Below are 26,440 nucleotides of genomic sequence, written 5' to 3' on the forward strand. Positions count from 1 at the left end.
TGCTTGGGTATTTGTAGGTGTAGAGGTGGATGACTGTAGCTGTGATTATGGATCCGAAGTTGCTTGCAGCATATCCCACCTGCCTATTAGTGCCCGTTGCTCAGCCCCCCCCCCCCCCCCAGGTCGAAGCAAGATTATTAAAAAGAGTAGAAGGAATGTAACAACTGAACTATTAAGCCATGTTTTCAAACACACTACAGACGTCAAATAACTGTAGCGACGCCAGTGCTCCAAGCGGTTACATTTCACATTTCAAGGAACAGAAGACGAATGACTTTCATAATCACATCTACAGTAGGGTCCTAGATTTCTTTGACGAAAGGCGAGATTTGACAATGTGCCCTGTTACACCATCAAATTTCGTTGACATATATAGTTGAGATATTACCTTTGACAAATAAATATGATAGTGCAATACCGGCCTAACCTACGACAGATGAGACAAAACGTAAATTTTAACAGAAAAGAAAAATGACTGAAAAATCCACTGAAGATACTTACCATATAAAAGGCAAAACGCATTTGGAAAGCCACAATAAAATGTTTGAATTTCTAAAACGAATATTGAAATATTCATTCTCGACTACTCGTTTACTGTCTGAAGCTATTCTGCATATTTTTTATCTCAAAGGTTTATAGTACCCTATACTTCTATACCCTGAATCAATGTGGCTGTACTATAATTTTGAGTTACCCTGTGTACGATCTCCTCTATAGTTTAGGAGAGTGGTGGCGATCGCTTAAACAGGAAACGACATAGAAAAAGTTCTGAGGAAGGCGAACCGTTACTGGGTTTTGTTAGATGCAACAAATCTGCGACAGAAATTGCCTTTGTCCTTGCTCTTCTGGAGTACTAGCGCCGTATGGGATCCTTAACCGGGGCACTTCGAAAAAGTTCAGAGAAGTTCAGCTCTTTTCAGCATTCTCGATATTTCAATCATCAACTTCTTCCTCCTAATTAGAAAATATTTTATTGACTCCCACCTACATAGGGAGGAATGGTTATCATAATAAAATAAGAGAAACCAGAGCTCGCACGGAAATATTAAAATGTTCTTTTTTTTCCACATGCTATCCGAGAGTGGTGCGGTAGATAAATAGGCTGAAAGTGGTGAGAAGCCAAGTACTTAAAGTGTGAATTGCATAATAGATGCCGGCCGGAGTCGCCGTGCGGTTCTAGGCGCTACAGTCTGGAGCCGAGCGACCGCTACGGTCGCAGGTTCGAATCCTGCCTCGGGCATGGATGTGTGTGATGTCCTTAGGTTAGTTAGGTTTAATTGGTTCTAAGTTCTAGGCGACTGATGACCTCAGAAGTTAAGTCGCATAGTGCTCAGAGCCATTTGAACCATTTGCATAATAGATGCAGATCACATGCTGGCAGTACTGCCTCACCGGAAGGAACAGTGTTTCCTTTTAGACACTGGCAATTGTCTTCCAGGAAGCCTCGCGCCGCTGAAGACAGCTGCAGATCACAACTTCGTCATCGACTCGCGCGTTCTCTCCCTGTGCGCCCACGGCTGTACCGTCACGAAGTGAGCCGGAAACCCCCGAGCAGCACCGAACGTTGCATGCGGCGCGCGTATAAAGCACCCGGCGTTGGCCGCGAGCGTCGTTTCGCAGCCAGGGAGCGTTTGGAGTGACGTCGGCCACGCATTGTTCCAGTTCCTTATTACAAGGGCCCAGTGAAGATATTTGTCCCACCAGCGACTGCAACACTGTACGACGAAGAAGACAATACATTCACTTCGCAAGGGACTTTCATATCTGACGCTGTACCTGCTACGCCAAGACAGCGCGATGCTGGGCAACACGTTACGCCAACTGAACCACGAGGTTTTGTTGTCACTGCAGAAACCGCTGCCGCGGGCGCTGACTGTCGATAGTGGCGCCAGGAACGCTCTTGCCGATCCAAGATCAGCGAGAAAGAAGGCAGATGGCTCACCAGTGAGGAGCGCTGGGCAGGCGCAGTGGCGCCAACATTCCTCCGTGGTTCCCTCTGGGGGCCCAAGGAAGCAGCTGGCGCACAACTTCGCTCTCCAGCCAGAACTCTATCCGTCGTCTGCGAGTCCTGTATCCAGGTTTGAAGACGTAGAGTTCGGCACGCCAATCGAAGTACACATCGTGCGAGCCAGCTACAACGCCGACCCTTTCGAGAAGAAGGTCGATCTCGGAGTTGGAGGTTAGTATGTGTGTGTGTGTGTGTGTGTGAGAGAGAGAGAGAGAGAGAGGGAGAGAGAGAGAGAGAGAGGCGGGAAATACTACCGTTAGCTGTCTGAATTTTCACCCAGAACCAGTTTCAGCGTTGTTGATCCAACAGCCGCCGCCTTGCTTCTAAAATTAGAATCGCATTTTTCTCCATCTTGGTTACCTTGACAGTGTTTTTGCAACGGTACCGGCCGAATACCGAGCCGGTAGTAGCAGAAAGTTTCAACGTCAGCAGGCGGATACGCTTTTCCAACTGTCAAATAACGCATTAAGCTTATCCATTATGGATATAGTAGAACCTTGTGACTCTATATTAATTAAATAAGTGCTCGCAGTCACTTATACGTTTGGTCGTTTACTGGTTTTCGAGCCCTTTCATGTTCATTTTCAGAACAGACCTGCAGAAGTATCATAAATATGTTTGTAGCGTGATGTTGGGAATTGGAGGTTGCTTCTTGAGGTAGTATAGTCGGTATCCACCAAACAGCTTCCATTTTTATTGTCTATCGGCAACAGATTAACGCATTACTCGTATGAACATTGAGTGGCACTTGAAATTTATAGCGGAAGTGTTTTAATTCTGTTGCCGATAGGCGATGAACTGGAAGCTATAATGTGGATATTAACATCAAGACCTTCCATAAGGCCGTAAGAAGCAATATCCAGCACCCAGCATCAAGCTACAAACATATTTATGTATTTTCTGCAGGTCTCATCTGAAGGTGACCACGAAAGGGCTCAAAAGCGAGTTAACGAAAAAAAAAAAAAACATTATTTCATAAGTGACTGGTGCAGTTATCCGTCTTTAAATTGAGTGAGATGTTTTGTCTTGTCAGGAATGCTAATAGAAAATAGAAAACACTTGTATTAGAAACGCTGTGATTTTATTGCACAGAAGCGAACATTTGCATGTCTGCTCGGTTTAACTCCCTAACAAAAATTCCGCGGATTTTACGGAATTTGATGTTCACACTCATACGTCTAACAAAACGCTTTCATAGGGCGAAATGGATGACACAATGGCATCAGAAGTCTTAGAGGTGTATGCCAGGTGTTTCTGTTGAATCGCAGTAGAAATACATACGTATACCAATAGTTGCTCTTCCCAGTCAGAAAAAACGGATAAATAACTGAACAATTTTACTATTAGGATGAGGGGCTGCAAAAGCAAAAATGGCAATCAGGAGAAAGGATGGATGATCGACGACGACGAGGTCATAAGGAACGAAGTCCAAGCTCGGATCGGGGAAGAATACGTGCCCTCTTTCAAATAAACGGTGCCAGCAAATTACGCCTTAAGCGATTTAGGTAAACCACACAACGTGAGGGATGTAACGGCGACTGTAACTCTTATATGCCCTTTGGTTGCATTGCCCTTCGATCGGAGAACTTAAGAACAGTTTAATGCTGCTATTCTTGTTAGTGTAGATGTACAATCACTTCAGCTCTTACGAAGTGTGTTGCGAGAAATGCGAATATTAAGCAGACTAACTGGAGGCCATGGTTTTCGAATTATTCAGTTAAAACGCGTTTGAAGATCACCTTTGAACATTTTTCTTGAATAATTCGGGAACTATGGCCTCTAGCGAAAATATATCCCAGTTAAAATTTAACTGCATTAAATTTCCTACAAAAAGGTCCTGTTCGTTTTTGCCGTAGGTCTAATAGTAGCCCTCGTGCGTCGGATTTGAAGACGTTACGGCGTTACGGGTTGCATGAAACCTATGTATGTATATACTTAATTCACTACGCATTTCGGCGGTTACTTAATCACCAGGTACAAAGTATCATTTATATAGCTGTTTTTAGTGACAAGGTCGGTTATTTTTTGTCCCAGTACAATGCGTCATTTGTTTTCAGTGGAAAGTATACGCAATCTTCTGCATCAGGAGCCAGCTCTCATACTGTTGTTGCCCCTTTTTCAAATCTAAGCTAAGCTCTTCGTCACCTCATACATAAGAAATGGTCGATGCTTGCTACTGAGAACAGCCATCTGAAAGAAGTATTCCTCCTAAAGATAACGGTGCAACCGTCGAAATACGTACTGAATGACATAAGGATTTTGTGACACAGAATCATACGTATTTATTAACCGAATAACTATTAACAAATTGCACAGAGAAGTTTGTTTAACATTCAGTCGATTTCATGGTCATTACAGGAAGAGCACTCGCTCAGATGGAAAATCATGGGCGCCGAAATCGTGTTGATCCTGGCAAGGGAATCATTCTGTCATTCGTCACACGAAGACACGAATTGGTTTAGGGAAAGCTGGCTAGACGGAGATTTTGACTTATTTTTAAACCCATTGTGTCACCATGTTAGTTTCCATCCTTGGCAAAAGATTGACGAACAGTATAACTTCTTTTAATTTTAGTGGAGTATACGCTGTCTTGGTTTGTGAATAATGAGTGTGCCCGTGTGTGAGCAGGAAAAGTGCGTATATACAGTTTTCATAACTCATCAGTCCCTCACACAGGGAACATATAGATACACCCTTGGAGCTAATTGCGGGATACTTATTACAGTGCAGTCCCCTAAAGAAAAGTTCTCAGTAACTTGAGCAGTTGCGTGAAAACAACTTTGTTATACAGACTGTGTTCCTGTGGAAGACGGTAGAGCTGTTCCATTCTTTGACCTAAGCAGTAGTTCATTTAGTCGGTCGTCAGAAAGCTTACACCTTAACGTGGATTTCGATCCAGTATCATATTTGATGCTAATCACACGCGCTAACGAAGGTGTTCCAGAAGTGAAAACCACGTCGGAGGCGAAAAGAAAGAAAAGTGTCTATGGACCATTTCGGGGTCTAACAAAAATTCTTGCCGCCTCTTCAGAATCAGCTGCCCACCTCCGTTAACCGTCGAGTGGCGAAAGTATACAGGGACTCGAGACGATCATTCTAACCCATTCGAATGAAATAAATAAAGAAATAAATTCAGCAAACGTGGGCTCTGAAATGCATACCTTGACAGCTATGAGCACTTGTTCAGTAGAGGATATGTGTTTCACAGTAGCGAAGATGAAAAAGTGTTCATAGCTTTTAAAGTATTCATTTTAGTACCCATGTTTGCTGGATTTGTTTATTTTGTTCGAATGAGTTAGAATGATTGCTCCTCTCGAGTCCCTGTATACTTTCGCCACTCGACTGCATGTGCCCTAAAATGCATACTTCAAAAGTGATGAGCACTTTTTCATCTTCGCTACTGTGAAACACATCTCCTCTACTGAAAAAGTGTTCATAGCTGTTAAGGTATGCACTTTAGAGCCAATGTTTACTAGACTTTTGTGTTTCAAATGATCGTACCTGTCATATTTCAGAACACTGACCGTTCGTTCTGGGACACGGGTGTAACATCCGATAAGCTCTCGCGTAGGATGACTGCGTTGCGGAGGAAGCTTCTTTATATGGGCTTGACGTTCTTGAATGTACTGAATAACTGCGGTCTAAGAGATCTGTATGCGTTATCTAGTTTCTCTGGTTTTCTTCTTTGAAGAAAATGCTACGTATAAGTTATCTTGTGCGTTATTTTCCTATTTTAACCGACAGTTTTAAGGCTTGAACTTAGATATTGCTACCTCAGCAGATAGTAGAAACTGATTAAAATTATCCAAGACAAGCTGTAGTAGTCGGTACATATATACGCTATTTAATACCTTAAACGGAATCAAGGGTTTGTCAGGGTTTTTTCTATACGAGGTGCAGGTCACGAGTGGCTGAGGGAAGTGTGTGCAAAACTTCATCTCGAATCAGGAACCTTCCGAAACTGCGGGAATACTGTTTGTTGACAAACTACAGCTTCTCCAGGTCTACAGAAATCGTATAGTTAAACCCAGCACATCTCATACGTTGTAACACTAGCAAGTGATGGTAATAAGAGGAAGTTCTGCTACAATACACGTTGATTTCGCTGTTACGCGTGGGTTTTCCTGTACAGTAAAAATTCATTGTTAGGACTGCGGAAGAAAATTTAGCTGCAAGAGAAATTTGATAGAAGCTATCAAAGGTCGCTACTGGACGGGAAACTGTAAGTCCCAGGAAGCGTGCCCCAATCTATGCTAATCTGGAGTGAAACTGAGGAGTCAGTGATAACATCTTCTCCAGTCATCAGCCGAATGGTGGCGACGTCTTGTCGCAACGTTACACGGAGTTTCGTACCGATCATCTTTAGTCGAAGTCAAGCCACTTCGCCTGAAGATTTTATCATCTGAATACGCCGGAAAAGCCTACAATTACATATACGGGCAGCGTCGTGTTTAGGGTAATAGCTGCACATAGCCTGTCGTGCAGTTCATTTAAGATTTATGTTTCCTCTCTCTGGCCTTAAATTTGTTATGAGGGAAGTGTGTGCAAAACTTCATCTCGAATCAGGAACCTTCCGAAACTGCGGGAATACTGTTTGTTGACAAACTACAGCTTCTCCAGGTCTACAGAAATCGTATAGTTAAACCCAGCACATCTCATACGTTGTAACACAGGTTGGGTTCGTTGAGTACTGGATAGGATTAATAGACCTGAGTGTTGTGAAAACTTGGTTAAAAAATATTATTTGATATTTCCAGGAAGATCAAATCTATGTGACGCATAAGGACTCGAACCCAGAACATTGCCTTTAACGGACGATGCTCTTGTCGACTGAGCTGCTGTCACTAATCAAGACCCGCCCTCACTTTAATTACCAACATATCTTTCCTAAACAGCATACACTATGCTGCAGAGTGAACGATACATTCCGGAATATTATTTGAGGTATCATTGTCTTTAAGCTGGGTTCCACGCCGCTGAGAAAAAGACAAAATGTTAACAGCCTCGGTGGAACCATGGCTTTAACCTTTAACAAATTTGTTGTATTGCTTTCTTCATAGGCTTATACGTGTGACTTATGTCCCATCCGTCAAAAGTTTCTTGTACGGTTACTTGGCTCGAATGCTTCGTGTATGACAACCAAAAAACTAACCTTAAGCGATCCCTAGACTATCAGTAATACTGAGCAATAATATTGTACAATATATTGACGATTGACTCGAGAAGGTGAAGTTATACAGCGCAAACTTCATGTCAAATTTCGGAGGGGAGAACATGGCGGATGTGGACGCTAGCTACTGTTTGTTCTTCAGACTGGCTACAGGAAAGGCGAAACAAATGATTGTGGGAACTTACTGAGGATGGACTCTCGTTCATTTAATTTATTTTAGCGGATGGTTGCCCCTATACTTAAGGAAAAAGGAACGCTCATTTGCGAGACACTATCCCTGCAAATCAGTGCCTTCTTGTAATTTGTCCGCTACGAATTTAACTTCTTTACTGATTGGAGTTTATCTGCTTACGAATATATTTCTCTGTATTTGGACAGCAGCTGATCGCATTTCTGGGTTTTCTTCTAGTGTTTACTATACTCGTTTGATTTTACACAGCCTTTTGAACTTGCGTTTCGTTGATTTCGAAGCCATTTTGACAATTCAGTTTACGCAACACAACAAATCGCGCATAATAAGCAGTCTGGCAAACATAGGTAAGTCTAACCAGCTTGCGTAACAGCTATCTAATTTCAGTAGGCCCATTAGTGTATTGTACAGTGTGTTGCACAACGTTGAACCTTATCCACAGACGGTCAATAATATTGCACAATACAAAATACTACACAATATTATTGACAGCCTAGGGGCCGCTTTAAGGTCGCAGAAGGATGCTCCACTTTGCTGCGGTATGTTCACTGTTGTCCTTTGGATTTCGCAATCTAAAGAGCGTCCCTGAGTTGTGAGGCAGACGGAAGGTTCTGGAAGGCGTGGAGTGTGCATGCTGGCGGCCTTGGAGCCGGCTGCTAGTGCGTTGAACTCAACATTCGCTGCCAGCCAGACACTTTGCCAGTAGGGGCGGTCGCGGTAAACACTTGCCTGCTGAAGCCTCTGCCTACGCGTTAACTGGAGCCCTAACTCCGAGAGCGGTTTTCAAGGCGATTTCTCGGACATACACATTAGCATGAGGTACTTTAGTACTTGTGTCTAGTGGATAACTGTAGCTGGTGCTTTATTATTGCGCAGGACTGCTGAAGTCAAACTAGGGCAAAGTGACTTAATAGCCGCGCGGCCTGTGGCGCCTTGCCATGGTTCACGCGGCTCTCCCCGTCGGAGGTTCGAGTCCTCCCTCGGGCATGAGTGTGTGTGCTGTCCTTAGTGTAAGTTAGTTTAAGTTAGATTAAGTAGTATGTAAGCCTAGGGACCGATGACCTCAGCAGTTTGGTCCCATAGGAACTTACCACAAATTTCCAAAATCATTATACAATGGCCGGATTACTGTAAAACATTTACGTATTATGGAAAAACTCTTAGTTCACATTTTTGCAACCTTGGTTTACTATTGTTAGCCCCACTGTCTAGCACTACTAGCTTTCGGCTGATAACCGGAAACACAGGTCATAAAAATAAATGAAACACGTGCCAAATAACTGTTCCTTTTTTTTTTTCAAATAATAATATCTCAGCAAGAGTCAATAGTGAAATCAATAAAATTTAAATAATGTTTCCAGAACTAACATCTACCATCCACTTTTATAATTGTTTCCAGGCGCATTTATAATGATCTCTCCATCTTCAGCAACGATTGTCTGATGCTTTACATTTCTTGGGACACGATATTGCTAAGTGTGAAGTCCTTTATTTAGGAAATTGCAGTTAATGAAAGAAGACGAAATCAAAATCGAGCGTGTTACAACAAATGATCGTGCATCTGCAACTGCAAATTTCTTATAAATGCACAATAGAAATACATCCAGAATGAATTCTCACTCTGCAGTGGAGTGGGCCCCGATACGAAACTTCCTAGCAGATTAAAACTGTGTGAGGGACCAGACTCGAACTCGGAATCTTTGCCTTTCGCGGGCAAGTGTTTTGCCAGCTGAGCTACCAAAGCACGACTCACCAGCCCTCCTGACAGCTTACTTCCACCAGTATCTCATCTTCTACTTTCTAAACTTCACAGAAATGCTGCTGTGAAACTTGCTGAACTAACACTCCTGGACTAGCATTTGCCTGCGAAGGGCGAAGGTCACGAGTTCTAGTCTCGGTGCGGCACATAATCTTCATCTGCCAGGAAGTTTCCTGTCGGCACACGTTCAGCTGAAATATCATAAGTTCTGTTTTCTATGCCAAGTTGCTCTCTTATAATTTTCTACAGAGAACGTCTGACATTGACGTATGATAATACACCCTCGTCATTTTTTTGTGTAATTATGTTTCAGTTTACTCTATTTGTTACACACAAATAGTTAGAGACCGAAACCTCATGTTGCAACAAATGGAAAATACTAGACAATTTCCACTGAAGATAGTGGTAGAGACATAGATCTACGAAATGAGTGTCGAAACAATCAGAAAACAGATAACGCGTTATTACGAAAATAATAAGTAACTATCCACAGTCACAGGATTTCCAAACTGTATTACAGAAACAGGAACCGAAGAGGCTATAAAAATGTCATTCGACTTCACTTCATAATAAACCAGACAGGCTTTGGAAATTTACCCAATTCATCGGGGCAGAGTTTGACCGTCGGAAGCAGTAGGTCACTAATCGTATTACCACGGACTGCCTCCTATTACCTCACCGTTGAAATGGAAGTAATTTGGCAAAAGGACTGAGTAGCAGGTCGTGAGACATGACAAACTACGGCAGTTTACGTAGACATTTTTGTCACGGCAGACGTCTTGCGTTTCACTTATACAGGGTTGTCAGAAAGTCTGAAAAGCCTATACGCGTGTTGTAATGTATGTTGTGCTGAGAAATAATTGTTCAGAAAAATATTCTACACCTTGCGGCCTTTACGAGGTATTTGGCATTTAAGTTAACCAATCAAGCCGCGCGCGCCCAAATTAAAGCGGTACGCCAGAAGACGGCGTCGCCAAACATGTTTTTCGTTTGATTTCCTAACAAAGAACAAGCGAACGATACAAAAACTGGACATGGGATGGTTGAGGAATTTCATGCGTTATCACCTACGCTATGAGAACAAGTGACTCTACTTGTAACTGGCAGGCCGCTAGAATCTGCGCGTGCAACGGTCTGATTGGCTAACTTCAATGCTAAGCAACTCGGAAATGGCGCAATGTATCGAAGTGTTTTCCTTAACAATAATTTTTTTAGTACAACCTACCTCCTAATGGCCTTACAAGCATTCTAGATTCTTTGTGACCGGGCTGTATACGAAGAAAAAATCGATTTACCACGATTATATTTAGAATGTTATTTTCTGACATAAGACAGCTTCTTCCAGCAGGAGGACGTATAATGTGCTGTGCTTGTGGACTGACAGTTACTATGTGCCATGTTTCAACTCAGTGCACTTTATGTTTTAATAAGGTAATATTATTTTGAGAGGCGACAGATTTTACCTTTCTTTTATATAATGAAGAGGTGAGCATGTAAATGATTTTTGTGTCAAGTGGGCTTCAACTGTGCAACTTTTTTTCATGAGTGTTTACCCACAGTTTACTAATAAATATAGTTATTGGCTGAATGCCGTGTACGCCGATCTTCCATTGCATTCGTACTTTACTAGCGAAAGTTCACGGCCTTGCTGCTGTGGTTACACTGGTTTCCGAAGTTAAGCACTGTCGGGCTTGGGTAACACTTGAATGGACGACCATTCGGTGTGCCGAGCGCTGTTGGCAAGCGGGGTGCACTCAGCCCTTGTGAGGCCAGTTGAGGAGCTACCTGATAGAAAAGTAGAGGCTCCGGTTCCGAAAACTGACAACGGCTGGGAGAGCGGTGTGCTTTCCACATGTCTCTCCACATCCGGGTCCAGTAACGCCTATCGGCTGAGGATGACACGGTGGCCGGTCGGTACAGCTGGGTCTTCCTAGGCATGCTCGGACGGAGAGGGAGAGGGACGGAAAGAGAGAGAGAGAGAGAGAGAGAGAGAGAGAGAGAGTTACTAATGAAACTGTTCTTCTGTGCTTACAGTAGAGTAAACATTTGTCCCTAGAGAACACGAATCTTTCTGCACTATCCCGACTACTTGTTATCAAAGTATCGAGATTATAACGGTGATTTTGGAATTATTTTTACATTACCTTTAATGAAATGCCTATGTGATAACATTTTACCCACCAAGATTCGAGCCGCATGTTTCAGAGGAGAATGCCATGAGAAGTTCCAAGAAATTCCAGCACTTAGTTTAAGAAATCTGATAACAAGTTCGCTTAAATCTCAGAGCAGATGTTCAGTTCTTATTGATTTTTCATGGCACTTAAGTCACTTTCATCCATGGTAATGCTTCATGTATATGACAAATTCGACCTCGCACAGTCATTTGAGTTAGACATCAAACGGTAGGTGCCCCACATCTGCCGGAGGGTAGAAATGGCATACTTTGTCGACAGGACCACACCTAGTAAGACACCGTAGTGACGAGTCTATTTAGACACCTTATTTTAAGCACCTTGTGCACGTAGGTCACGACATCCAAAATGTCCCCCACTGTCCGTTTTCTTGAGTATCCTATCCAGTAGAATGAGGAGGAATTGTGTGGAGTTACAAACCGAAAACGTGGATAAGCGATTGTCGGATTCAGTACATGTAGTTAGGCAAATGCTAAATGCAGGTCTGGAGCATATCAGACTAATCACATTTCGTTCGTATTCGCCTCTCTGTGGCATCGCTATCTTGTTGCGTGAAGGAAAGGTGAACGCTTGGAAACAGGTCACTCTGCACCACATTTTCTGACCCGTCTTCTATTTTAGATACCACCAGCTAAATTCAGATTTTTTTACTTGAGTTTTCTAAGTCCCTGCGTAATGTGAGTGGCAATCCATTCTTCGAGGCAGCTCCGCTGTAAACAGAGAACCTTGCCGTCCTTGAACGGTTTCCTTGAGGCGCATTAGCGAGATCCAACGGCAGCAGAAGTGAGTCACCGCGCCTAAAGATTCAACGACGGAACACTGTTTGACGGTCCATTTCAGGCCCTTCTTTTCTGGTTTGTTAGTCGAAGAATATCTTGAAATTTCCCTAACGGATGTAAACTATATTGGCGTCCTGTTTTATCAGATGACGCTCATAAGTCATTGATCGTACACTAAGAAACATTATAGATTTTTTTAGCCCATGACGAAGAAGGAAACGATATCCTACAAATCTGAGCGGTTAAGTATCTACCAGTTACGTATTTTGCTTGAGCTGTCTCAACTACATTTTTCTACTCTACCTGCTATATACAGGGTGGTCAGAAATATTCTGAAAAGCTTATAAGGGAGTTGGATGGTAGGTTGTGCTGAGAAATAATTGTCAAGAAAGAAAATTCGATACATTGCGCCCTTTCCCTGTTAATTAGCATTGAAGTTAGCCATAAGGCTGTTGCGCGCAAATTCAGGCGGCCTGCCAGAGACGGTGTCGCTAATTGTGTTCTTCGTTTAGTTTCCTAAAACCGAACAACAGAGCAATACAAAAATTGGATGCAGGACGATACTAAGGCTATAACCCAAGCTAAATGCTGAGCAGTCTCGTGAGCTATCATCTACTCTGTGAGAACAACTGGCACTAATTGTACAGTATGTGGCGGGCCTCTTGATTTTGCACGCACAAATGTCTGACTGTCTAACTTGAAAACTAATTAACTCATAAATGGCTCAAGGTACTGATTTTTTTTCTTAACAGTATTATTTCTGAGCACAACCTGCTTTTATGACTGTTTCTGACCATCCGGTATTTTTTTCCGCTCTGAGTTTTCGTATTTTATATTTATATTGGTTAAAAAAGCCACTGGAGCCTACGATATGACACAAGTACATTGCGTAGTTTCCTCTGCCATTTACAGCATTTTAGAGGACCAGGCAATTTCAAGGTAACTGTGCGTAGACTTGTAAACAGGGCTGGTGGTCAAGTTCTCCAGCTGAATTAGCAAGCCGTTTTCCGCACACAGCTATCGCTATGTGCAATTTATGAAGATTGGCGAATAAATGGATATAATACAATGTCGCTGAGAATTTACCACTGTAGCGTTCGTTTCGGTGGCGCGGTTGAACGAATTATTTGCGACAGAAGCTTGTAGAGGAATATGAGGAAGTCTGCCTAAAATTTCCATCGGTGTTAACGAACACTTGCAACATCATGACGATGTCGAAAGCAGTTTGCTGACACTAAACGACACGAATCATGTTCGATCAGAGAGTAATTTAGTTTCCTTCATTTCCTAACGGAACGTGCTCAATGTTAGCACCATGTCTTTAACGACAGACGAACACAGTGGACTAACTGCATAATTTGAGTCGAATGAAAAAAATTTTCTACTTCCAGAGATGTAGGAGCAAGCAGAGAAACGTGCACCAAGAACGTATCTAAGAAACTCTCTACCGTGTACAGTACGAGACAGAAAAGAGTCGTCGCGTCCGATGCTAGTATTGCTGCAAGAGATAACAGCCTGTCGTTCTTCATTTCGGCCATCGGGTCTAAACTGGCTCCCGCGAAGTTCTGGAGCGGCGCGGGGTTCGGTGTCCCTGACGTTGCGTTTCTCCATGAGCGGCGTTGTGTAACGATGCCGTGCGTGGTGTGAGTAAACAGGAGGGCGCGGCCCCTCTGCCGTGGCCGCCGGCCAATGGCGTTGCTGCCCTGGCGTGACGTCATGTGGCGTGGTTCGGCCACTCAATGGTCGCGGTCTGCTGCTGCCGCTCACCGGATCCCAGCGTTGCGCAACTTGTTTTGTCGCTTACCGACAGCGACGAGGCTCAGCCACGTAGGAAAGCAGTTCTTGTTCGCTGTGATGACAATTGTCCAGGAGCGGAAATATTGCCCATGTTTGCGTGAGATAATCGGGCATATCTATGGTTGCGTGTTCTTGTCTCAGTCGACTTCTTGAAGCAAGAGGGCCTATCGCAGTGCCCCTGGTGTTTTATTCTTGGACTGAGCCTTGTCTGCAACGAGTGGTTCTTTTCGTTACATGTCTGCGTCAAAATTGCATGTGTCGTGAGAGCTGGCTGCTGTGCAATTTGGCGAAAATTAATTTATGAGAGACCATCCGTTTTACGAGAAAATCTCAGTATAGTAATAGAATGATAATAGAACAAGCAACAACAACAGAGTGTATTAATGACCAAAGCAAAATTCGTAGTGCATGTTCTTGACAAAGGTTGTATGGTAAATTTTCCACACATGTGTTGGCCAAACAAAACATCTATATTTATCTGACCAAGAAAAATGTACTCTTACAAACATAACAAACGATGTTTAGATGGCTGTAAACAGTGGGTTTTCACTTTATCTTTTGTTCAAAAATGGTTCAAATGGCTCTGAGCAGTAAGGGACTTAACATCTGAGGTCATCAGTCCCCTAGAACTTAGAACTACTTAAAGCTAACTAACCTAAGGACATCACACACATCCATGCCCGAGGTAGCATTCAAACTTGCGACCGTAGCGGTCGCGCGGTTCCAGACTGAAGCACCTAGAACCGCTCGGTCACAACGGCCGGCCTTTGTCTTTTGTATCTGGATTTATTTCTAAGTGCCAAAAACAACGAAAATTATTTTTCTCGTTAAATAGATTTGACTTTTTCGCTGTTGTAACAATTTTCATTAAAATGACGTTGATCTATGTCCTTATTCATTCACTGTGCAGGCTTTTTTTGTCAGGGCATTTCAAAACATAAATACTTTTCTGTTTTCCGGTATTTCGTCTGTTTTGTGGACAAGAGTAGGAAAAACACCAGGCCCTTTTGCAACCTCTGTAATGCGCCACGGATACAAAGTAAACAACAAAAAGAAGGTTAAGAACGTACCTATGCATAGAATCAGTTACTGTAATAAGAGCGAAATCGGCGAAAGTAGGTGAACCTCGATGTTAGCAGACAATGCCACAGTCCGCTGTTTCTGCGCATGCGCAGCCTGCATCGTTCTCGCTCCACGCACAGCACAGGCAATTGATCAATGACGTCAGTCTCCACCACGCGACGTATTTGGCGGCTAATTTACATGCTGGCACCTGACGCGCATCCACAACGAGGAGTCGATTTCGTCCAAAAAGTCGTTTGTGTAAAACGCGCTAACGGCGCCCAACAGCGCGATCATTAGCGTCACTGGGTGAACACTATACGAATGGTAAGTGACTTCGTTAAGTGAACATCGAAACAGCACCTCAAAGTAGGCAACGTTTATAGCTGAACGCAGTAGAAATCACACGACAATTAATTAATAAACTGTCCTAAGAACAAGCATTCTAAAAATCGTTTGTAACGTTTAGAGTGAAACATATATTACATGGTGTACTGAAAAACGCCCCCAGTGAAAAACGCACCAAGTGAGATTCGCGCCGAGAAAGGGTCGAGATCGGGTCCGCTAATCCCCTTGCCCAGCAGACAAAAGAGTTGAGGGACGCTACCTGGAGGTTTCCGAGCTGGAGTTTTTCAGCCGTCAGGAAGAGAGAGAGAGAGAGAGAGAGAATTAAGTTTCTACCACACACCACTTTAAACTGCAGTAAATACAAGACATTACATTATTTTGCTTCACTTGCAGTATCATTCAGCAGTCATTATCAATATCGTTTTCATTATAACAACTACATTTCTTGAATACTAAGAAATATCAAGTGACTCTATACTTGGCGATTAGTAATGTCACTTAATTTTAACTCTTAATTTATAAAAACTAGCAAGGAATTGGGGTGGTGACTCTTGAATGAGAAGTATAATTGTAAAGGGTTGACTCTGAAAAGGGTTCGCTTTTGTTTTGGTGTATTGTAAAACACATATACTGTATTTTAAAAATAATCTGATTTCCATCACACTTTATCCAGGCTTTGGCCTGGCTAAAGAGCAAAAGTCATTTAGGCGTGTTTAAAATCAGCTTATAAGCATCGTCAAGATTTTTTTTATTTTTATTATTTTTCATATAAATTGCTATTTACATTTGAACACTATTGTATCTATATACATCTTCTGATAAATTCAGTCAAGTTTCTGAAGGTAGGATATGGCTTTCAAGCAATCCTTGGTCTCACCATCCTCTTCGTATTTTTTTACTATTTTTCCCAACCTTTCATCACGTTTCATGTAGACTGTTTTTCTCCGTTTACCTTCCATACTCAGTTCTGCCCTCATTAAGGCGCACGCTGAATTTTCCGCTTTTTCAAACATCTAATAACGTCATTAATTTTCGGATTTGGTTTAGCAAGCATGTTATTAATTTTGTGGTGCCAACCTTCTACAGCGTTGGTTGTTCGGTGGCGCCGTTTGTAGCAACTCCAAAGGTTGATAGGGGTTTCTTCATTTTCCAACCATCTATCTACGAAGTAGTCAAAAAATTCAGAAAGTTTGGGGATATCCGGTGCATGTGAATGTATCTCCAGCCAACCATCACATACATCTTCAGGCCGTAGAAACGCCAGCGCAGCACACATGCGAACATGTTGTCTCACTTTTTCGTTTTCTTTGTAATCACGAGTAAGTCCTAGCTCTTGAACTTTCCTCCAGAGACACTTTTTATATGAAAATAACATCATTGCACTTCAGCTGTCGGAAATACAACTTTAATTGCTGAAATCGCAGCTGATTCGAAGTCTATGGTCACATTTGCAGGTTTCCATTCTGGAATTTTTGCATCAAATTTCGGAAAAGAAGGACGTACGTCTCTTTTCTTTGGCAGTAGTGCAAAGGTAACTGGATAGATGTTTGTCTCCCAAAGTCGGCGTGAATGGTGTATATTTGCGAAAACTGTTTGCTGCAGTACTTGAACGTACCACCCATAAAAAAGTCTTGTTTACTCCTTAAAGCCACTCTTCCTGCCATTCCGCTAAAAATTATTATCCTCTCTCCTAGTTTGTCGTCGCTTAACAGAAAACTGCTGCCATCGTTCATAGCTAGTAAATCTGCCTTTAGGTCAATTTCTTCTCTTGTCGGTGGATCGCTCTCATTTCCCTGTGATTTTGCCCGCTGGTAGTACAAAGCTCTCTTCGTTGTTTGCTGCTTTGGCATTTCAGTGACAAAATCATAGCCTCGATTATGCATGCAACCCAGCTCCTCTGAATATATTTTTGAAATAGACGCCTCTTGTCCTCTTCTTTGCGTGGTTCAAAGTCTTCCTTACCTCCAACCAAGCAACATCTGGAGGTCCACATTGATGCTCGAATGAAAAAAGCACCGTCGAATCCTTCGTTTTCAGCATTCCTCGGCAGTGGTTTGCTCTCTGTCTTGAACAGCGTCACGTTACTGTTCCATCTTCTTTAGTACTCTTCACTATGTAAGAATAACCTTTGTAGTGGCAACATGGCTTACCGTGATTAGTGGTTGAAAATTCCGTATCTGAACTACTGTGTCAAGAATACACGAATCGCGCGATATGAACTCTTCCGACGGTGTCCGGACATTTACCACGCCGGACATTTGCCACGATTTTACCTGCTCCGAGGGGTTGGGTCCCTCCTCCTTCTCCTCCTGCTCACCCGCCCGCCCAGTTTGCTTTCGAAGTTCCTAACGTGACCATCAGTATGGAAGTTATTACAACGAACAAGGGCCGGCCTCCTGCTCATTACAAAGGTTAGGCGTATCTTAAACAGAGGGAATCTAAAGAAGGTGGCGTTACGTGGATGTGCATACGCCGAAAAGCGGATCATTGCAAGGGAAAGCTGCTTTCGAGGAACGGAGAAGTATTGAACGTTTTAGAACATCTCTGTGGACCACCTGACGATGTGGCTCTGAAAGTGAGAAAGCAAATGGAAAGGGCGAAGAGAAAGTCTCGAGAAGGAACTATACAGTTATCGGTGATATAGGCGGATGAAATGGCAAATCTACATAATAAAGTTTATGACTTTATTACAGTGATGCCTAATTCAGAATCTGTGAAGAGAACCATGCGTCGTCGATGGAGTCAAGCGCGGGGGAACCAACAAGAGCCTAATAACTCTTATGAAATTGATCTTCATGAAGACCTATTAAAAATGGGAGATGGCAGTAGCTTTCTTCTGGAAAACGATAGATAAGAGGAGAGAATAATGATTTTCAGTGGAAGCAAAGGAAAAGAAAGTTTAAGAACATGTTCCCATTTTTAATGGATGGAACATTTAAGAGCTGATGCAAGCAGTTTGCACAAATCTACACCATACATGTAGAATTAGGAGGCCCGATTAAAGAAACAAACATTCTTTCTATTGTATTTGCAGTGCTCCCTAATAAGATGGTTCAAATGGCTCTGAGCACTATGGGACTCAACTGCTAAGGTCATTAGTCCCCTAGAACTTAGAACTAGTTAAACCTAACTAACCTAAGGACATCACAAACATCCATGCCCGAAGCAGGATTCGAACCGTAGCGGTCTTGCGGTTCCAGACTGCAGCGCCTTTAACCGCACGGCCACTTCGGCCGGCCCTAATAAGAAGAAGGATGCATATGTTCGTCTGATAAAACAGGCAGTCCCTGAGTGGTGTCCTAAACAAGTAAAGGTCGACTTTGAGGCAACTGCGATATCGGCCATTCGTCAAGTTTTTCCCACAATTGAAATAAATGTATTCTCCGTTCCTCGAAAGCAGCTTTCCCTTGCAATGATCCGCTTTTCGGCGTAAGCACATCCATGTAACACCACCTTCTTTAGATTCCCTCTGTTTAAGCCAGAGGGGCACTAAGGCTGTGTTTGTGTATCAGACAGTCGGCGGCTGTGCCTAGTACAGGGGGGTAGGTCCCTGTATCCGAGGAGCAGGTAGTTTACGGTGATTAGAACGGCCCGGGCGCGGGGGAGCCCGACACAAAGGGAGCAGGTATTGGACGCGAATCTCACACATTTCTGGTTGGGCGCGAATCTCACTGGGCGCGATTTTCATAGAGTCATATTACATCAGGTGTCACCCTGAGCACTAATTAAAAATATTACATTCAGAATTGCTAAAAGCACATGAAAATATTAAGATACGTCTAATCGTGACAAGTTCCACGTACAAATATGAAAACTTATCTACAGGGTGGAGAAAAAGGACCCGATAAGAGGCCACAGAGCAGGGTAGGAGAGTCGAATCGAGCAATCTTTTTCCAGTAACCACAGGTCGGAAGTGCACCCTTGCGGCTAAACGGACATAAAACAAGAGTCAATAATATAGTTACTTGCTCCAGCTAATAACTATTACGCTGATCAGCTCAGCTGTTAATTATATCAGCCGAAGACATTGGTTTCTGTTGAGCAGTCAGACCAGGGAACACTCTGAATTATAATCCTTGGCTGGTTATGTTGGACACGAAATTTCTGTGTTAACTGGGTAAAAATCGACTGTTAAATCAACTACGTTAAAAGTACTGTAATACTATAATCAAAATATAACACAGCAGCAGCAAAATCATACTGATACTCCCACCCGTACACCTTAGCTCGCGAATGGTACCCGGGAAGAATAATTGCCGGTGAGCCTTCGTGTGAGCACGAATGTCTGTGATTTTATCTTCACGGTCTTCTCGGGAGCTGTATGCAGGAGGAAGCAATATACTGGCTGACTCTTCAAGGAATGTACGCTCTTGAAATTTTGATAGGAAGTCTCATCGCAATGTACAACGCCTCTCTTTTACTGTACGTCACGGTAGCTGAAAAAGCATTTCTGTGATGCTTCATAAAATGTGCTGCTCCTCTCCGGATCTTCTTTATTTCCTGTATCAGTCTTGCTTGGTTAGGGTCCCAGACTGAGAAACAATACTCAAGGATCGGTCTAACGAGGATTTTGCAAGTCCCTCCTCCAGTTCCTAAGGTTTCTCCCAAGGAATGTCTGCCATCTGCCTTTCCTATGATTAGTTTTATGTGGTCGTTGCACTTAAAGTCGCTCGACACGTTTGCTCTCAGATATTTAATGAATGTGATCGTTTTCAACGATCCTTCGGAAACGATATATCATAAAAAATACAAAATAATGAAATGGCGCTTGTCTGGAACAAAGATGTAGTTTTGTCCTGTATTTTTTGGTCTCGGATTTTGCAATAAATAATTAATAAATTAAAATAAAAAATAGCGTACTACTCCATGCGGAAATGCCCGAAGAGCGATTTCAGAAAGATATCTTTATTGGTGTGCCTGCAGTCCATTCCGTCAGCTTGACGCACGCGGTATTTGTGACTGCGCAGAACTGTAATTGGCTACTGCTTACGGCGAGCCCCAATTGAAGCTGTTTTGTTGAGTGGTGGACTGCGCAGTAAGATCTGTGCCTAGGCGCCAGATGTAGACGAGCCGGAATGCGCACAGGTCAACAAGTGTCTCTCAGTGACGTGAGGTCACCGCTAGCTTGTGGGCCTGCTTGCTTCGTCGAAAACATACACCATCGCACTCTATGTGACGCTTGTTTCGCTCGCACATATCTCGCTCCTTAACGAATCGTTTGCGTCAGTATTTATACGCCTGTATTTGTACGCAGCCAGCAACGCTTTGGCGCTGATAGTATAGCAAGTGTACCAGGGAGAAGACATCCTCTAGCTGTCTAGCAGCAACAGCAAGTAGTCTATAAAACTTAAGAACGAGGTAGATAAAGTAACATAATACGCTCTAAGACAAAAAAGGACACGCCACGAAGGAGTTGTGCAAGTTGGTCACAAATTGTTGGTCATTAGAAGATCGACGGAAAATGCAAAGCTGTAAACTTTGGCTCCCTATGGATGAATGTTTGATGCGCAGTTGGCAAGAGTAGTAAACAGGGGAGATATCGACACGAGGCCATAAAATCTTTGACAATTTCACTCCGTGTTCTCAGTAGGACAATAACTATGCCTCGCACACAGGCGCGTGAAAAATATACGCAGATGCCAGTATTTGAGACAGGACGTGTAGTTGGGCTCAGAGAAGCCGGTCTGAGTAATCGGTGGACCGCTCGACATTTTAGCACGAGAGATGCCACTATTTGTTGGGAAGAATGGGTGAACCACGGCCGAACACAAGGGCCGAATGCGGTGTCAAGAAGGAAGCGGTCGACTTAGGGAGACGACGGAACGTGTGGGAAGGAGCAATCGTCAGAGAGAGATACTCAGAGACCCGAAGTCATCATTGTCATCGATCCAACGTGCAACTGGTACGTCAGTGACTACAAGGGCCATTAACACGAAGCTCACAGAAAGGGGGCTGGGATCACGGCGCTCCTTGGGCCGACTACCAATGACCTCTGTACACTAAATAGTTCGTCTGCAATGGTGCTGCGCAAATTCGGCCTTGGATCTCACTGACCGAAGTAGAACTGTGTTAATGAAGAGTTCCGCTTTGGACTGAGCCCCTATGACAAGGGATGACCCAGACTGCGGAGGGATACCGTGTCATTCACTTAATTCCTTCGTAGCGTGTCTTCTTTTCTTTTTTAGATACTATTTAAATAACGTTATTGTGCACGGAAATGAAATAATATTGTCAGAATAAAGCAATTGATTTGGAAATTCTCTCTACATTCCGTTAGGCAATAAGATGAAAAGCATTCTGATCCATCTACATCTATATTCTGCAAACCGCTGTGAATTATATGGCGGAGGATACTTCCACACCATTTGAGAATGGAGCTCGGAAGTTTTTATTGCTTAAACACCTTTGCGTGTTGTAATTAATATCGGCTTCACTTAATCTACGGGAGCGATTCGTAGCGGGTTGTAGTATATCCATAGGTCCCTCACTTAATAATGGTTCTCAAAACTTTGCAGGTAGGCCTTCACGAGTTAGTTGGCACCAGTTCGGATCTTTCAGCATCTTCGCGACGCTCTACCGATGGTCAGGCGATCCTACAACGATTCGTCCTGCCCTTCACTGTATAAGGTCAAAATCCCCTGTTAGCAGTACCTGATGTGGATCGCACACTCTTAAGCAGTATTATAGTATGGATCGATGAGTGTTTTGTTAGCAATCTCCTGGGTACTTTCTCGGTATTCTACTACTGAACCAAAGTCAACCACGTGCTTTATCTGCGACTAAGTCTCTTCGGTCATTCCATTTTATTTCCCTACGAGTTGACTCCAGTGGGTCCAATTTTGACTCCTTCATATTGTAGTCAGAAGGTGTTACTGTACAGTTTCGCCTCTTCTGCGAAATTGTACATTTCTGAACATTTAACAGAAGTTGCCAGTATATGCACCACTTCGAAATCTTATCAAAATCTTACAAATAATTTCTTTAATTTTTTCAGATATTGCTTCATTACAGACAACTACAGAATTTGCAAAAAGTGTCAGGTTACTTTTGATACTGTCTGCCAGATCATTAACATACAACACAAAGAGCAACCGTCTACGAATGAAAGCTTCGCCTCCGTTTGGTTAAACGGAATAACAGTAATTTATTGGTTAAATAAATTTATTGGTTGGGGGTGATGCGGGCTTTGGGTACGGAAAGGAATGCACTTGTGTCCGGAAAGCCAATTTTTTTGTAGTTTTCCCAGTAGTAAGTTAGGTGACATCATGTTTTTATAAGATCACCTAGAGGGAGATACTAAGGGTTTTGAGTTGAGATTTGGGTTGGCCGCTAATTGAACTCTTTATTTAAAAATAGGGTGTTAAATATACACTCCTGGAAATGGAAAAAAGAACACATTGACACCGGTGTGTCAGACCCACCATACTTGCTCCGGACACTGCGAGAGGGCTGTACAAGCAATGATCACACGCACGGCACAGCGGACACACCAGGAACCGCGGTGTTGGCTAGCTGCGCAGCATTTGTGCACCGCCGCCGTCAGTGTCAGCCAGTTTGCCGTGGCATACGGAGCTCCATCGCAGTCTTTAACACTGGTAGCATGCCGCGACAGCGTGGACGTGAACCGTATGTGCAGTTGACGGACTTTGAGCGAGGGCGTATAGTGGGCATGCGGGAGGCCGGGTGGACGTACCGCCGAATTGCTCAACACGTGGGGCGTGAGGTCTCCACAGTACATCGATGTTGTCGCCAGTGGTCGGCGGAAGGTGCACGTACCCGTCGACCTTGGATCGGACCGCAGCGACGCACGGATGCACGCCAAGACAGTAGGATCCTACGCAGTGCCGTAGGGGACCGCACCGCCACTTCCCAGCAAATTAGGGACACTGTTGCTCCTGGGGTATCGGCGAGGACCATTCGCAACCGTCTCCATGAAGCTGGGCTACGGTCCCGCACACCGTTAGGCCGTCTTCCGCTCACGCCCCAACATCGTGCAGCCCGCCTCCAGTGGTGTCGCGACAGGCGTGAATGGAGGGACGAATGGAGACGTGTCGTCTTCAGCGATGAGAGTCGCTTCTGCCTTGGTGCCAATGATGGTCGTATGCGTGTTTGGCGCCGTGCAGGTGAGCGCCACAATCAGGACTGCATACGACCGAGGCACACAGGGCATACACCCGGCATCATGGTGTGGGGAGCGATCTCCTACACTGGCCGTACACCACTGGTGATCGTCGAGGGGACACTGAATAGTGCACGGTACATCCAAACCGTCATCGAACCCATCGTTCTACCATTCCTAGACCGGCAAGGGAACTTGCTGTTCCAACAGGACAATGCACGTCCACATGTATCCCGTGCCACCCAACGTGCTCTAGAAGGTGTAAGTCAACTACCCTGGCCAGCAAGATCTCCGGATCTGTCCCCCATTGAGCATGTTTGGGACTGGATGAAGCGTCGTCTCACGCGGTCTGCACGTCCAGCACGAACGCTGGTCCAACTGAGGCGCCAGGTGGAAATGGGATGGCAAGCCGTTCCACAGGACTACATCCAGCATCTCTACGATCGTCTCCATGGGAGAATAGCAGCCTGCATTGCTGCGAAAGGTGGATACACACTGTACTAGTGCCGACATTGTGCATGCTCTGTTGCCTGTGTCTATGTGCCTGTGGTTCTGTCAGTGTGATCATGTGATGTATCTGACCCCAGGAATGTGTCAATAAAGTTTCCCCTTCCTGGAACAATGAATTCATGGTGTTCTTATTTCAATTTCCAGGAGTGTAAATCTGATGATAAAATCTTAAATTTTCTCGTTCTGAAAAAAGGCAATGTTTAGGATTTGAATCCTTTCTTACAACACTCATTTCTATATGGGTGATAGAATGTTAAAGGTCACAAAAAATTATGAAATGTGGAGTTCATCTGATAAGGCGTTAATTTGTTTGACAAACGAGCAGAATTTAAAAAGCATAACATTCGCCCCAGGGGGAGCCGTAGTGGAGATGAGGTCGCGTCCTTTGCTTATGCAAGACCTGCTGGAGCGTTTGACTCGTTCCGACACAACTAGTTCACCTCTTGTTGTGCAACCCGTACGCAATAGGTTGTCGTGCAGTTGTCGCCGTGTTGTTAGGTGTTCTAGTGAACATACCTGTTACGGCGTTCATTGTCGCTACCTGTAGGGTTGGTCGTCTCCGATAGTAGCAAGTGTGATATTTTTAAGTCTTGCAAGATTAAGTGTTTTGTACTTCTGTGGATAAATAAAGACGGGGTACAAAACTAATCACACGAATATTCTAGTCGCTTAATATTATGTATATATTCCGTGATGTTTCGGAACGGCAGCTGGCTGTCGTTCACTATCACACACGATATTTCATCCGAGAATGTGCAAGTCATCTTCACGTGAGCCCCCAGATGCTGACACGGACTATGTTTTGTTTTTGTTACTTCAGTTCCCCATTAGTGGGCGGGATGGCAGCAGATAAAACCGATGAAGATCTGCTGAAATCCATCGGAATGTGTGACACTAGGCTTTACTTCATCTCAAATACAGAAAACAACGAAACAGACATCAATATTACAGCAAAATTTTTTAAAAATTAATGATTTTACTCTAAACAGAGAATCTGTTATAATGATTATGTGACAAGTTCAACTTGTGTACTAGACCGGGATTCGATTCTAGATCCTTGCCTTTCGCAGGCAGTGTGCTAAGAACTATGCTGTGCCAGTACACCTGAGGATCTGAAACCTACAGCTGTATTTAAAGGTCTCGCTTTATATACTATCGATTTCAGCGCTACAATCCACCATCTTCAGGCCTCTCTATAAGTGTTTAGTCACCATAATATATTTCAATAGAAGCCACAATCAATTCGATGCCTGCAATGATGAATTCCTCCCTTCTTGCTTATGGAACTGAAAGTCCAAGTATATCAACAAGCATTATGTTTGTGATGGCAGTTATCTGCTTAAGTGTCCAATTCATCATGGAGGGTCCTAAATATGGTGCATTTCAGTGCCAAAATAGTTAGCAAAAAAGCAAGATCTTTAAATACAGGGTAAATTCATGTTCGACGGATCACTTTGCACGATAAGTCGTAATGTTGTGGATCGAGTCATTTTACATTCCCCTTCTGTAAACATGGTTACATGCTGAATAAATACTGAGTTAGTGGAGGATTCATTCGTACTAAAACAATAGTGGCAGCTGGTTTACCCCATTCTATCTGTAGATGGATGTGCGAAGAACAGCTTCAACATGTACATGACTGAATCTGTCTGATGCACAGATTTGCTTAGACAACTTTGTTTTACTTGAAACAGGGTACAGAACATTTCTGGGACTTATCGTACAAACTACCCTCACGCCCTTTAAAAGTGTGTAATTATACAACACCTTGCTGAGGCGGTAACGCTAACTTGTGGTATTTCTACTTTACTGTGGCAGAGCAAGGCACTGGCATTGTTAGCATTAGTTAAACAGTGTTCTCTCATATTTGCAGCGTACCGGACAGAGGAGGGCCGGCCGTGGGTGATGCCATGGGTGTACACTGTGAGGCAGCAGCTGGCTCACGACCCGACTCTCAACCACGAGTACCTCCCCTTCCTGGGCTGCGAGCGCTTCACCAGGTGTGCCAACGAGCTGCTACTGGGCGACAACAGCCCAGCCATACACCAGGGCAAGGTGCGTATGCATGCAGGACCTACTAGTGTGACAGTGTAGGTTTTCTTGGGGTAGTAAGTCTTGAAAGTCTCCTCGGGTTCGCTGCCGGATCCAAAAATTAACATGATTCAGTATTCCGACAATCCGTCTGTGCGCCATCTTCAGGAGAACGCTGCTGTTGACTCCCGCTGAAAGCTGATGCCAAGGTTAAAAATCGCTGTCCTGTATAGTCGTCCGCACTACACGTGTTGCATGCGCCGCCCATCACAATTGCCACACTCCAAGACTGGACAGGTGGCGCCGACCTTAGTAGAACACTGTAACAGGACTTCAGCTTTCCAATTAAGGTGCTTCAGGAGATAATTACATAATACATTTTCCGTCTGGCCTCATGGACGTGACGCTCTCAACAGGTTTTTGGACCACTCCAGCTGTTTTCATCCTACTATTAAATTTACCGTGGAGAGTGAAA

General features: G+C 43.7%; 1 protein-coding gene across 1 annotated transcript in view; it reads left to right on the plus strand.

Moving 5' to 3' along the window:
• Positions 1-1,595: 1,595 nt before the first annotated feature.
• The window catches only part of LOC124605428 (aspartate aminotransferase, cytoplasmic-like), a 56,196-nt gene continuing 31,351 nt past the window's right edge, over positions 1,596-26,440 (plus strand). The window contains exons 1-2 of the mRNA XM_047137087.1: positions 1,596-2,179; positions 25,808-25,989. Coding sequence (XP_046993043.1) covers positions 1,798-2,179; positions 25,808-25,989 — 564 coding nt within the window. The 5' untranslated portion in view covers positions 1,596-1,797. The remainder of the gene's footprint in view (positions 2,180-25,807; positions 25,990-26,440) is intronic.

This window comes from Schistocerca americana, chromosome 3 (assembly GCF_021461395.2).
Source record: "Schistocerca americana isolate TAMUIC-IGC-003095 chromosome 3, iqSchAmer2.1, whole genome shotgun sequence".
In the NCBI taxonomy this organism is placed as follows: Eukaryota; Metazoa; Arthropoda; class Insecta; order Orthoptera; family Acrididae; genus Schistocerca; species Schistocerca americana.